Below are 14,466 nucleotides of genomic sequence, written 5' to 3' on the forward strand. Positions count from 1 at the left end.
TCTGCCAGTGTTTCATTTTGAGAATAGCAAATGTTAGCTAGTCCAGTTTTGTGTATTCAGTCAGAGAGCCACTATTCATGATCACATCCACTGGGACACACAAATGTCTGTCTTATAAATTGTTGTCTTCTGTGAAATTGAGTCACTAAAACTCTGAAAGCATGTTTTGTGTTGCAGCAACACAGCAGACATTTTGACACATCAGAGTAGGTAAAGCACAGCTGTAAAGAATAAAGTTTAAGATAGCTGGTTCCAGTTCGTTTCAGCATCCTGGTATTTGTGAATTCTGGTTCATTGTCGCACTGTCAGTTACTGGGACACTTGAATAGAACAGATCCATCGTTAATGTTATTAGTAACAACTGTGCTTTTCTTACTGACTTACAGACTCATGTCTGCTGTGAAAAAGGTCTCCTGTAGACTTAATCAGGGTCATAACCACTTTGATTTTTATTTTATTATTTTGTCAGGAGAAAAGTCGAAAATGTTTTGATTGTACAAAATCTTGTATCAAAGTTGGTCCATTTTTGTTTTATTGGATTGTATTAAATATGAAGCTAGTCACACTGTCGGTCTAGATTGATAACAGCACAAACCTGCGAGTGATTCGTCCTCAGTGTTCACTTAAATATCTCATGAGTGAAGGTTATTTGATGATAAAAGAGTACTGAACATCAAAAATACTGAAAGGTTGTGTATATATTGAATGCAGCCAGTAAATTGAAATTCAACTGGGGGTTAAGGGAGGTCTGAGAGTACATATCTCCCCCCACTCTTCCAAGAGTGGGGGGAGATATGTACTCTCCCTTATTTGACATGTTGCAACATATCTGCTTATGCGTATCACTCGTGAAATGTGCATTTTTCATTGCAGGCACAGGAAAAGCGCACAGGTGTCGACTTACCAATAACATTAACGATGACTTTGTTGTATTCACATGTCCCAGTAAATCATGACAGTGTGACATTTAGAAACTGAAGCAGCTAAATGGAATTCAGCCTTCATTCATTTTATTATTTACACCTGCGCTTTTCCTACTGTGACATGTTAAAATGTCTTCTGTGAAAAGGCCCTTAACCTACAATATACAGTGCTGCTTGAAAGTTTGTGAACCCTTAAGAATTTTCTGTATTTCTGCATAAATATGACCTAAAACGTGAACAGTTATTTACACAAGTCCTAAAACAAGACAAAGTGAACCTAATTAAACAAATGAGACAAAAAAATCATTTTTTTCATCTTTTTCATTTATTTATTGAGGAAAATTATCCAATCTTACACATTTGTGGGAGGCAAAAGTATGTGAACCCTTGCTTTCAGTGACTGGTGTGACCCCCTTTTGCAGCAATAACTTCAACCAAATATTTCTGGTAACTGCTTATCAGCTATGCATATTAGGAGGAGTTTTCGCTCACTCGTCCTTACAGAACAGTCTCAACTCAGGGATGTTGTGGGCTTCTTTGCATGAACTACATGCTTCAGGTCCTTCCACAGCATTTCTTTTGGATTAAGGTCAGGACTTTGACTCAGCCATTCCAAAACATTATCTTTCTTCTGCTTTAACCTTTCTTTGGTAGAACGACTTGTTGTTTAGTGTCGTTGTCTTACTGCATGACCCACTTTCTGTTGAGCTTCAGGTCACGGAGGGATACCTTGACATTTTCCTGTAGAATTTGCTGGTACAACTCAGAACTCATAGCTCCATCAATGATTACAAGCTGTCCTGGTTCAGAGGCAGCAAAGCAGCCCAAACCATGATACTACCACCACCATGTTTCACAGAAGAGTTAAGGTTCTTATGCTGGAATGCAGTGTTTGCTCATCATCAAACATAATGCTTCTCATTCAAGCCAAAAAGTTTGATTTTGGTCTCATCCATTCATAGAACATTGTTCCAATCACCCTCTGGCTTATCCACGTGGTCTTGAGCGAACTGTAGACGGCAGAAGTGTTCTGTTTGGAGAGAAGTGGCTTTTTTCCTTGCAACTCTGCCATGCACACCATTGATGTTCAATGTTCTCCTGATGATGGACTCATTAACATCGACTGTAGCCACTGCATGAGAGACCTTTAGTTTCCTAGACGTTACCCTGGGGTCCATTGTGGCCTCCTGGACTATTACACGCCTGCCCTTGGTATGATTTTTGTTGTTCGACCACCCCTGGGGAGGGCAACAATGGCGTTGGATGTCTTCAATTTGTATATGATCTGCCTGACAGTCGACTGGTGGAGTCCACACTCTTCAGAAATGGTCTTGTAACCCTTTCCAGCTTGGTGAGCATCAACAACCCTTCTTCTAAGGTCCTCAGAAATCTCCTTTGTTTGAGCCATGATGCACTTCCACAAACCTGTGTTGTGAAGCTTGACAGTGAAGACCCAGATTTCTCTTCTTTAAATAAGGCAGGGCCTCCCAGACTCACACTTGATTGTCATCCCATTGATTGAAACACCCAACTCTAATTTCTCATTCAAATGAATTGATAATCTTAAGGGTTCACATACTTTTGCCACGCACAAATATGTGACATTGGATCATTTTCCTCAATAAATAAATGAGCAAGTGTAAAGTTTTTGTCTCATTTGTTTAACTGATGTCTCTACCTAGTTTTAGGTCTTGAGTGGAAATCTGATCATGTTTTAGGTTATATTTATGCAGAATTTAGAGCAAATTCTAAAGGGTTCACAAACTTTCAAACAGCACTGTATATGCACTCTTGTCCTATCAGGGCTCAACTGTCCCATAATGCTTGTAAACAGTTACTTGTAGGCTGTAACATATTTCAAAAGTCTGACAAATGTAACGTTTCTCTTAATAACAAAGATATTATAGAAGTCAAGGGTTGTATACATACTGTATATTATTTATCCAGTATGCTCACATACATCTTGGTACATGTTGGTTGAATTTCAGGCTACCGAGGAATCACTGCGCCATATAACATTGAAACAGCGTTGTATTCGTCCCCTATAATTTTCTCTTGATCATATCAAGGTCGAGTTCCATCAGGATGTAATGAAGAATAACAAGAGAGCAAGGAGATAGACTGCCATGATTTACAAGCAACTGAAGATGATAAATGAGATGAATTATGAAAGCAGCAGAGCAAATATGCCAAAAAAATAAATTAACAATTAAAATATTGGCTCTGATAAGCAAGTCTTATTCAACTAATCAGCCCAACACAAAGATTATTGGACATGTTTTGTTCTCAGTAGCACAGGAGCTTGGTGCTGAAGATTTTGAGTTCAGCTCTGTGTGCTGAAGCAGTTCTCTCTCTATTCACTGCTGAGTGTTTCAAAAATGTTGCATCAACAAGTGAAGCAACAAGAGCAAACTGCATTGTGAGATGTAGCAGACAGTGTTAACTTTAATTATGTTTGCTGCTGAGTAAGGAGCATGTGAGGATGTTCTGGGGCGTCAAGTGCTGTAGATCACAGTTTTATGGATAATCTAATAAGGTGTGTGGGTTTGTAGCAGTGGCCAGATGTCTATGATGGTACAAGACACTGTGTATCTGCATTATTTGCACTGTTATTGGCACATTGGTAAGTTGATTGAAGTACAGTAAGATGTTTGATATCAAAAAGAAAGCGGAGCAGTTACTGTACATGACAGATGGGCAGAGTAGTGGTGTGAATAAAGAAAAAAATACCTTGCATTTATTACTTTGCTTATCTGTGCATGGACATATTAGATAGTACTAATGAATAAAGATGATATATGTTATGATAACAATGACATTGCAGAAGAGTTACAGGCAACACCACCATGGGAATTATCGCAATTAATTGTCTGATGATAGATTTAATACCTAGATGATAAGTACTTGCACAAAATGTATTTGGGTTTATGAGTTATTTTGACACCAAACAGCTTCAACTAAATATTTTGCAGAAAACCACTGATGTAGAGAACAATTTGGAATGTGGAAAGACAGAGAAGCTTTGATTAATTGAATTGATGTTTTGTATAAACTCGCAACAGATAGAGAAGTATACATTATACAATCCAAATCAATTAACATTTGAGGCTGAAAAGCATCACTACACACCTTGGTTTTAATAAAAAAATATTGCCAAGCTACAGTACAGTATACTGTACAAACAGGACTACTATACAGATCAATCTAGATTTACAGTTACTTTAAAAACTACAATTATAGTTTTTATCCTGAACTAGTGTGTTTTTATTTTAGAGCAGAAAATGAAGTGAATTTTTGTTTGTTTTTTGTGTTTGATTATAATATAATATAATATAATATAATATAATATAATATAATATAATATAATATAATATAATATGTTGATTGTTTACTCGATTCATCGATTGGTTGTTTGGTCTATAAAATGTCAGAAAATGGTGAAAATGTGTTTTTCTGTTTCCCAAAGCCCAAGACGACGTCCTCAATTGTCTTATTTTGTACCGACCAACAGTCTACAACCCCAAAATATTCAGAAGAAACCAGAAAACATTTAAAATTGAAGAAGCTAAAATCTGATCATTTGGACATTTTCTTTCTTAATACTTGACTCAAAACAATTAATCGATTATCAAAATAGTTGGCAATTAACTTAATAGTTGGCAGCTAATTTATTAATCAATTAATCATTGCAGCTCTAATAAATAAATATAATATAATATAATATAATATAATATAATATAATATAATATAATATAATATAATATAATATAATATAATATAATATAATATAATATAATAGTATTTTGTCAGTTCCCTCTTGTCACCACTGGGTGGCAGTAATGTTCTTTGTAGCCTGTTTACTAACTGCCATTAAACACATCAGAAAGCAGCAGAGGGTGGCTAAGATATGGTTAAACTTGTGGTTTAAACAGCATACCGGAGATGTTATCACAAACTGCAGATGTCGTACATCTCTCATGAGATTTCTGCATCTCTCGTATCAACAGTCTCGCGCTGTTTTATGAAGGGCTCTCCCTGTGGGTGTCACACAGGTCTGATGCTGCTGCTGCAGCTGCTGCTTCCTGTATTGAAGCACCACCAGTCAGAGCCAAAGCCCTCTTTCGCTTCACAGCCCCGCACACCCCGCACCGAAACACGGGAGGAATTTTGTAGCTTGGACACTGCTGTCCTGTCCTGCGGTGGGAAGCCAGCCGAGTCGGTCTCCCGGTGTTGCTGCCGGTAAAACCGCGGCGGCCCGTCTGTCTGCTGAAAGCCGAGAAAGCTGCACATTAGGACGGAGACGCGGGGCACGATTTTTCCAGGAGCTGGGTGCTAGATAGTAGCAGCTAGCTGGCTAGTAGCAGCAGGTAGATAACCTAGAAGAAACAGAAAAATCAGCAATGTGTTGACTCCAAACGCTGTACATGCACCTGAAAACGACCCGACTTTTAAAGAGCACCTCGGCATGATACGTTTTTTATCAAAATAGCTGAGTGACATGCTCCCGAAAGTATACTAACTTTGCTAACGTTAGCTAGCTACACAGAGCTGATCCTGTTGCTCTTTCATACTCAGTGTTGAACAAGGAAAAAGGCGAGATTAAGCAGCTGCTGAGCTCACTGCAGGTTAGTGCATAATTTGAGAAAGTCATTTATAGGGTAGTTATTGAAATGGCTCCCAAAAGAAGACCCGTTCCCCTGAACATAACGCCCATCGGAGAAGGACAGGCCACCTCAAACACCATCGATGCTGCATCTGAGTGAGTAGCCCTACTGTGAGATGAAATGATTGTGCTTCCACTTGCATTTTTTCTAATTGTACTGCATGCATAGCTCATTTTATGTTTATTTTGCAGCTCTGCATGATGTTAGTCATGTGCACCATCATACTCATGTCTCAGTCTAATCATTTCTCTGTCTGTCTGTATGTCTCTGTGTATTAATCCCTGCTGAACCAACTGTCTCCTCCTCACAGAGCTAACCTCGAGGCCTTACAAAAGAAACTGGGTGAGCTCGACCTGGACGAACAACAGAGGAAACGACTGGAAGCCTTCCTCACCCAGAAAGCCCAGGTTGGAGAGCTGAAGGATGAAGATTTTGACCCCATTTGTGAGTTGGGTGCTGGAAACGGAGGAGTGGTCAACAAGGTCCGCCACAAACCCTCGGGTTTGGTCATGGCTCGGAAGGTGAACATTTACTTCTGGTCAAGTCAGTTTTATTTGTACAGCCCAATGTCACAAATCACATATTTGCCTCTGGGGGCTTTACAATCTGTACAGCAATACAAACATCCTCTGTCCTTAGCCCCTCGATTCAAATAAGAAAAACCCCTAAAAGCCCTTTAAACAGAGAGAAAAATGGAAGAAACCTCAAGAATTGCAACAGAGGAGGGATTCCTCTCCCAGGACAGACATGCAATAGATGTTGCGTGTACAGAATAGAACAAGAAACAAATTAACAGGATAATTGGAAAATTATAATGGATTTATAATACACATGAAGAATGTCATCACTGCTGTTGAATTTATTGTTGCAGGTGAAGCGTGACAGTTGGAGGAAACTGAATCAAAACACATTCCAGAGGTGTTTTCAGGAATTCAAGTTAGGTTTAGATTTTATCATTGCACCGTAAGCGCTGGCTCAGTTTGCTGCACCAGCGTCTGCGTGGAGCCACACTGACTTACTGTCTGGAGGAAAGCATAGCCTGTACTGTGATCTAAACACAACAGTGACAACACACACCAATACCCATATACCCATATACCCATATATATATATATGTATATATACTTATTTATACTTCACATAAATAAGAATTTTGAAGGGCTATAAGTGCTGCTGTTTCTCATCACCACTCTTAACATTATGGACTGGTGGCAGCGGTGTGCAGTTTGGAGGGTTTAGACCTTAAAATATGAGCTACAAATAGTTTTACGAGTCCCAAACCAAATGGAAAAGAATAACAATTGTTAACTATACAAAGTGAAAGCCAATTAGCAGACACATAACGACATGTACTGTATGTTGGCCAGTAAATGACAAGAAATAGCGTTGCGGAAATGACCTATTTAAGGGATCCTTATCAAAAATGTCCGTCAGTGTTTTTAAAAGGAATATCTGACAATATATAATCAGATTTTTTTCCCTCTTAAATAGCAATATGTATATCCACTTCAAACACTCAGTATCGGACAGACTCTCAAAATTATCAGTGTGTAATGTTGTATACTTAAGAGGAGTTTGTTAGTTTATTTAACCCTCTATTTTGATAATACATGTGGTACAGTTTTCCAGACAGTAAGTAATTAGGGCTCCACTCAGAGACTGTAGCAGCAACTCAAGCGAGCAAAAACACCTTAAGGGCTTCTGTCCTACAGGCGTGCTTTTAAGTCTGTGGTGTTCCACTAATTGAATTTCCTGTACAAGTTTTACAGATGACGAGAAACAGTTGAGTAACATTGTCTCCCTAATTGTAATTATTGCAGTTTTAGCTTTATCTGTTCTAGTTAAGCCAACAACCCTTGAAATGTGTTACCCTGAGATGTCAAGAGGTCACTGAATGATATAACTGCATGTGTTGCGTGTGTTGTCAGAACAGCAGTTTACGATTTTGTCCTTTTTTACCCCCCTCAGTTGATCCATCTGGAAATCAAGCCTGCCATCAGGAACCAGATTATCAGAGAGCTGCAGGTGCTGCATGAATGCAACTCCCCCTACATCGTGGGCTTCTATGGGGCCTTTTACAGCGACGGGGAGATCAGCATCTGTATGGAGCACATGGTGAGAGACAATGACCATTAACGGCCTCAGAATTGATGTGCTCAGAAACTGGTGTCTTATCTTTTCTATGTAACAAAAACCAGGTTTATGAGTATTATATTCTTGTACAAAATAATTGTTTTGCAAAATCTTTATTTGTGTGATTTTGTCTCTACAGGATGGTGGATCCTTGGACCAGGTCCTGAAGGAAGCCAGAAGAATCCCAGAGGAAATTCTGGGAAAAGTTAGCATAGCTGTATGTAGTTCACTCTTTCTATTACATTTTTAAAATATATTTTCAGTTTTTTTTTCATGATATTAAGATAATAATTTGACTGGAGAGCTTGGGATCAAAAATGACATGTTTTGCATTTTTTAAATGATGGGGCAGGGATTTGAAGATTCTCAACGCTTGTTCATATACATGTTTTTTCGCAATGCACTGCTTGTCGGTTGTGGGTGTGTTTTTTGTGGTGTTGCTTAACATTCTGTGTGTTATCCAGTCATGAATGAGTCACAAACAACAGGGCATACTGTGCTTCACTTGATTTTTCACTGCATCTCAAGTCCAAATAACCACATGCAATAAGGAATTAACCAAAAGTCTACACAAGGGAGAAAGATTATGTTTTACATACAGTGTGTGTATGTGTGCCTTGTTAATGTTTTTCTTTTCTTGTTTACAGGTTTTGAGAGGATTAGCTTACCTGCGAGAGAAGCACCAGATCATGCACAGAGGTAAAGATGTTTTCTAGTCTCAATACATGAAATTTCTCAGAATCTATTATGCAACATTGTCAAAACTCTGCAAAAATAGAGGTAAAGAGTTTGTAGTTTACAAAATCATGTAGGTGATTGACACACAGTTTTGTGGGGGCATAATAAAGATGATCAGGATGTATGTGAGCATTAACGTGTACAGTACAATTATTTAATAGTAGCACTAATTCATTTACAGGCACACTGTTTTGGTTTATTTAGTGGCCTAACTCCTGTGAGTTGCTTTCGTACTAAAAGTACTAAAACCAAGGTGCAGTTTTCACCCTGGAGAGCCTTTGACTGCTGGATTGTCCCATGACCTAGATGACTAAATCGTCATAGATATGCTCCAAATTATATTTTATGACACACTGAAAATTATATTCTTTTTTTTTTTTTACCTACTATTTAATGATATTTTTAGGTTGCTTTTGCCTGGTAATGGCCATAAAATGTATAGACATGCCTTAAGTAACCCATTAGGACGACTTGTTTCCAGATTACAGGACAGTCATTCTCATTTAGCAATAATACAATGTAGATGGTTTTTTATGGATGTTTGTTGTGGGTAACATAATGGTTCCCATTCCTGCCGTATTAGTGGTGGCTAAATTTTGCCAATGTTTGTGTGGCAACCAGCAGAGAATCAGACAGTGCTAATATTACAGTCTGAAGATCATATTAAAAAAAAAAGGGGGGGGGGGGGGATTATGCTTTAATTTTTTGCTGGCATTATTCTTGCTGTTGAAAGCTCAAACACACAAAACAAAAAAGGTGTGTTTGCTATGCCAAACTTTTTTGTTAGTGAAGCCACTTTAAATGCGCTACATTGACTAGGCCGGCTCCAGTTGCCCCTGGACTTTATCATTCAAATTTTTATTAATTGTCTTCATGCTTTTTTTCCTCCATATGCACTGCATCAACATCTTAAGAGCTTCAGCACGCTTACCACAAGGCAGGCTATTATTTGGGGATATCACGAGTTCATGTATTTGTAGCATGAAGCAAAAAAAAAAAGGCTTGGTGAACGTTATAATGGTCATTATCTTTGCATTTGAACAAAATCGCAAGTCACACCATAGCAAAGTCTTAAGTTTTCCACAGCACACCCGTTAGGAACCATGGGTGTGTTGTTATGAAAAGTACTGGTGAAGGCAGCGGTCAGACCTGCATAGTGCAGTGCAGTGAAGTTTCACTGTGCTGCAGGGTCGGTGGTACTCTAGGACAGAGTTGTCTGTGAGCTCAGGCGGTAATTACAGCTTCTCAGATGTGATTATACAGCAGCCGCGCCCTGCTGACCCCTCCCTCCGCGTCTCTCTCCATCGTTCTCCCGCTTCTTCATGCCACTTCTTTCTCAGTCTCTCCTCACATGTCCTTGGTTGGTGGGAGGGGGTCACGCACACCACAGAGGACAGATTGCAGGGCTCGGCCTTACCCCATTATTTTGCAGGATGTTTTTCAGTGATGAGCGGGAAAATGCAGAGGACCGGGCTTGTTTATAACAGAGGCTGAGCATGAGCTATTTTCTCCTCTGCTTGACGAACGCAGCACCACAGACAAATCTGGAGGGTGCCGAGCATGCCACCCGTGGCCCTTAAGGCAGACGGTAGACCTGGTCTGAATATTTGCCTCTAAAATCATTTTGTTAAAAAAAACTTAGTCCCTATCCATCAGAAAAATCCTGTTATTGAATAGATTGCTCTGATTGTCACAGCAAATTAGTTCAAAGCCTGAACATATGTGTCTTATTTGCTATTTGTTTAGTCATGATTTGTTGTTGTAATCAGCCTCTTCTCATCCTGATGACTACATTTATTGTGTGTCCCAAACTCTCAATATTAGTATGTTGCAAAAGAAATACAGCATGAAAAAGAGTCTTGATGTAAACTTAGTATACATTTGTTTGTTTGTTTCTCTACGTCCCCTCTGCCACATAGATGTCAAGCCCTCCAACATCCTGGTCAACTCTCGCGGGGAGATCAAGCTGTGCGACTTTGGTGTGAGCGGCCAGCTCATAGATTCCATGGCCAACTCCTTTGTTGGAACGCGCTCCTACATGTCGGTGAGTCAGCTCTGCACGCCTGCGCCCCCACCTCTTTTCCTCTGGCCCTATCCCCACTTTCCTTCTCCTCTTTTCTCACATTGCTCTTGTTCACTGGCCCCGCCTTCTGCCTTCCCTTCCTCTGGCCCTCCCTCACTCCCCTGCCAAGAAGCGAGGGCTGTGCCCAGGAAAGGGCTCTTTGGCAAAGACGTAGACAACTGTGCTCTCTCTTTCTCGTCCTTATTTCCCCTTATTTGTAGACACCTGGTTGATGCAGCACCAAAAAACTGCTTTGTCTGTCTCATCCTATTCTCACCCCCTACCCACAAAGCACCAGTGGTGTAGAGACAACTTACCCCTTTTATCATAATTCCCAACACGCACACACCTGTCCTTGCTCACCCTTCTAACTAAAACAGTCTGAAGCTACTCTTCACTTCCTGCCAAACCCTCCCATCCTCTGTCCTCTTGCCCTCACCACACCCCACCTCTCCTTGCCATAACACCACCCCCTCCTCCTCTTCCTCTACCATTATCCTCTTCTCCACTTCCTCTGCCTTCCCCTCCCAGAACTTTGCCCATCCCTCTCTCCTGCCTGGCGTCTTGGCCCTACCTGCTACCCTCTGACGTAGATCGTGTGTTTCTCAACAGCCGGAGAGACTGCAGGGCACCCACTACTCTGTTCAGTCTGACGTGTGGAGCATGGGTCTGTCCCTGGTGGAGCTGGCGATTGGCCGCTACCCCATCCCCCCACCAGACGCCAAAGAGCTGGAAGCCATCTTCGGACGGGCCGTTCTGGACGGGGCTGAGGGAGAGCCTCACACTAACATGCAGAGGCCCAGACCACCAGGAAGGCCTGTGAGCGGTAGGAAATGCAAAACTGTACACAAACGGCGTTTTTACATTCATGTTCTCACGATGATAACTTATAACTATACCGGATTAGAGAGCTTGATTAATAGATGATACAAATAAATTCTAATTGTGTCAATGATGTGTGACTCCTCCATAGGACACGGGATGGACAGTAGACCTGCCATGGCCATCTTTGAACTTCTGGACTACATTGTGAATGAGGTCTGTGAAAACACAAACATACCCATCACTCTACACACAAGCACAAATTACATGTCTGCATTAATTGGTCTGTTTTTTGATCTTTGATGCTTGTTTCCTCCTCAGCCGCCTCCTAAGCTGCCACATGGTGTCTTCACTAATGACTTCCAGGACTTTGTGACAAAATGGTGAGCAATGGCAATTCTATATTCCTAATAATAGGGCAGTGCTCTTATCTGCTCTTCCACAAAAGAGAATTATGAGAGTAGATCATGAGATCATCACATCATGTGTTTTCCAGTGTAATTTATGTTGTTTTGTCACAGTTGGTGTTCAGAAACTGGTCTAGTGAGGTCTGCAGAGGCCTCCAACTTAAAAACTCAGGAGCAGTTTTTTATGTCCTCATGTCAATAACGTCTTTAATCTTGTTTGTGTCTGCAGTCTGATCAAAAACCCAGCTGAGAGAGCAGATCTGAAGATGCTGATGGTGGGTACCTCAACTTCATTCTTCATTTGATAGTTTGATTACTTGTTTATGTTTTAGCGTCAATGATGTTAGCACTACAAACAATGGTTTCCCATTGGTTTTCTTCAGAGTCACACGTTCATCAAGCGATCAGAAGTGGAAGAAGTGGACTTTGCCGGCTGGTTGTGCAAAACCATGAACCTCAACCAGCCCAGTACTCCGACCCGCGGCACAGAGTGAACAGCCCCCTACCCCCTCCCCCCCCACTGCCCTGCCACACCTCTGGGTCTTGCTTGCATACACATACATACATAATACTGTACATATACAAGCCATCACACATATTGGCACTTTTCTCATATTGCTCTTGGGTAAAAACGGTTTTGGCTTCCCCTCATTTATTTCCTTACCAGCAGCAGGGCCCGTTGAGTCATTGTACTGTAAGACCACAGCTTCACCATGCCAGTGTCAAGAGTAGCCCCCAGCTCACTTTTCCACACTGCTACAGAGGATGTAAAGCACCGAAGGGCTGCCAGTGTGTCAGCTGAATTTGCATTGATTGACAAACTTCTTTTGTATTGTTGAATATTCTGTATTAATCTTTTCTATGGCAACAGTTGATGGCTTGTGGAACTGTATTTTAATAAATTACTTGCTGTAGAGATTTGTTGGGCTGAGAGAAATCTAAACATGTTATCTACTTGCAAATTCTAAATTGGTTTTATTGAAGGTGAATGCAGCAATTTTCATTTAAAAACCCTTTGTCAAACTTATTCACGTTTCAAACTTTCCCAATAGAGACCTTGCAACTACCTGCAATATTGTAATCAAATTTGTGAGTGGAGAGTGCAGGACAAACAGGCGCACAAGGAGCCCTTTACACTTTTTAGTAAATGAGTGATCACTCTAAAGATTTTTTTTATTTTTTTATTTTATTACTTTATTTGACAGGGACAGTGCATATTAATAACACTTCTGAAAATATGCCAGAGTTAGCCAGAAAGGCTAATTTCCATCTGTAGTCCCTGGATCACTTTGTGAACAATGTCACAAACCAAAGAGGGTACTCATGATTACTAAAGTTTTTCAATGCCTGATCAGTTTTTTTTTCTGTATGCACATTCATGAGCAGTATATCAATGTACTTTGAATGTTTTGATTTTTCATTAAGTGAGCTACACTCTGATTGTGTTGACATTGTTTCCTCGTACATTTCAATTCACATCCCGCACTATGTGTCTCACATGGGAGGAGGCATATGTTGTGGAGGCCTGATATATGCCAGAATGTCTTTATTGACATTGAGAAAACAATGATCAAAATGTATTCATGGGATGATATAGCATGGTTTATCTTTCTTATACTGTATGTGTATTTTGTTTCCCGAGATCATGGTGGGGATGATTAGCTGGTGTTTTTATGAAAAGCCTCTGCGATATCAATATGAAAATTCAATCATGTTGACTAATTAACCTTGTTTTTTTCTTTGTTGTTGGTCTGTATTTCCCCCTCAAGTGTATTTGGTTATGTTTTCACTGTAATGCTATGTTTGGCGCTCCAAGCTTTCTCTTGGGGCAAAACCAGCCTAGAGGCGTGCTTTTGGAAAAAAAGACTTGGGTTGAAATACAATTGAAAATCTTTTCCCTGTGATTTAACCAAATTGATTGTGTTAAAAGTACAAACCTACTTCAAGTGGAGCTTCACATGAGCTGAAGCAAACTTTTCAAGTAGTACAAAGGGTTTGACTTCACATTTTAACCCAGGTCAGTGTTGGTCACATGGTGGTGGTGTTACTTGCTAGCCTGCCGTCTTGCTAGAGCTCTTATATTCTCTCCGCTTATGGCTGCCCTTTCTTATTCCCCCCAAAAATGTGCATTCGTTCAGAGCAAAATGGGTGCGTTGTCACTTGTATGTGTACAAAGCTATATACAAAAATTACAGGAGTACTATTTTGCAGTCTTAATATACAAATTTTTGATTTATGTAAATGACAAGGGAGAAGAGTCATTTATTATAATATAAAATGTGTTGGATATGGTTATAATGTATAAAAAGATTAAAATAAAACTTATTTGTGAATGTACTGTAAGTTGTTATTAATTAATGACACCCATTAATATCAACTATGTCTTAACTGTGCATCTCTGTAAGATACTAAATCTGGAGATGCACATTTACCAGAAACTAAACCACTAGCAGTGCAAAAAAGCAGACATTTGAAAATTCAACTTAAATCCTGATTATGATACATATAAGGTTGTTCTCAGAACTGGTGAGTATTTTCAGTATGATTACAGTATTTTTGGACCTTTTTAATTGAATTATTTTGGGCCAATGCAATCAAATAAAAATAAAAAGTGTCAGTATTTTCCCACCACAACTTTATTTTTGAGAGTACAAGGAAAAAATTGACAGCAAAAAATATAAGACAGTTAATATTTTGTTTCATTGATTCTTGGTGCT

At 39.8% G+C, this 14,466-nt stretch overlaps 1 protein-coding gene across 1 annotated transcript; it reads left to right on the top strand.

Moving 5' to 3' along the window:
• The first annotated feature begins 4,811 nt into the window (after positions 1–4,811).
• Positions 4,812–14,086, top strand: map2k2a (mitogen-activated protein kinase kinase 2a). The gene is made up of 11 exons (XM_067597261.1): positions 4,812–5,682; positions 5,898–6,108; positions 7,556–7,702; positions 7,860–7,937; positions 8,368–8,419; positions 10,378–10,502; positions 11,133–11,346; positions 11,494–11,558; positions 11,664–11,725; positions 11,979–12,024; positions 12,133–14,086. Exons 1-11 carry the CDS (start codon positions 5,594–5,596, stop codon positions 12,241–12,243), a joined length of 1,200 nt encoding a protein of 399 aa, XP_067453362.1. The 5' UTR covers positions 4,812–5,593; the 3' UTR covers positions 12,244–14,086.
• Positions 14,087–14,466: the final 380 nt, after the last annotated feature.

The sequence above is a fragment of the Thunnus thynnus genome, chromosome 8, assembly GCF_963924715.1.
Source record: "Thunnus thynnus chromosome 8, fThuThy2.1, whole genome shotgun sequence".
Lineage (NCBI taxonomy): Eukaryota > Metazoa > Chordata > Actinopteri > Scombriformes > Scombridae > Thunnus > Thunnus thynnus.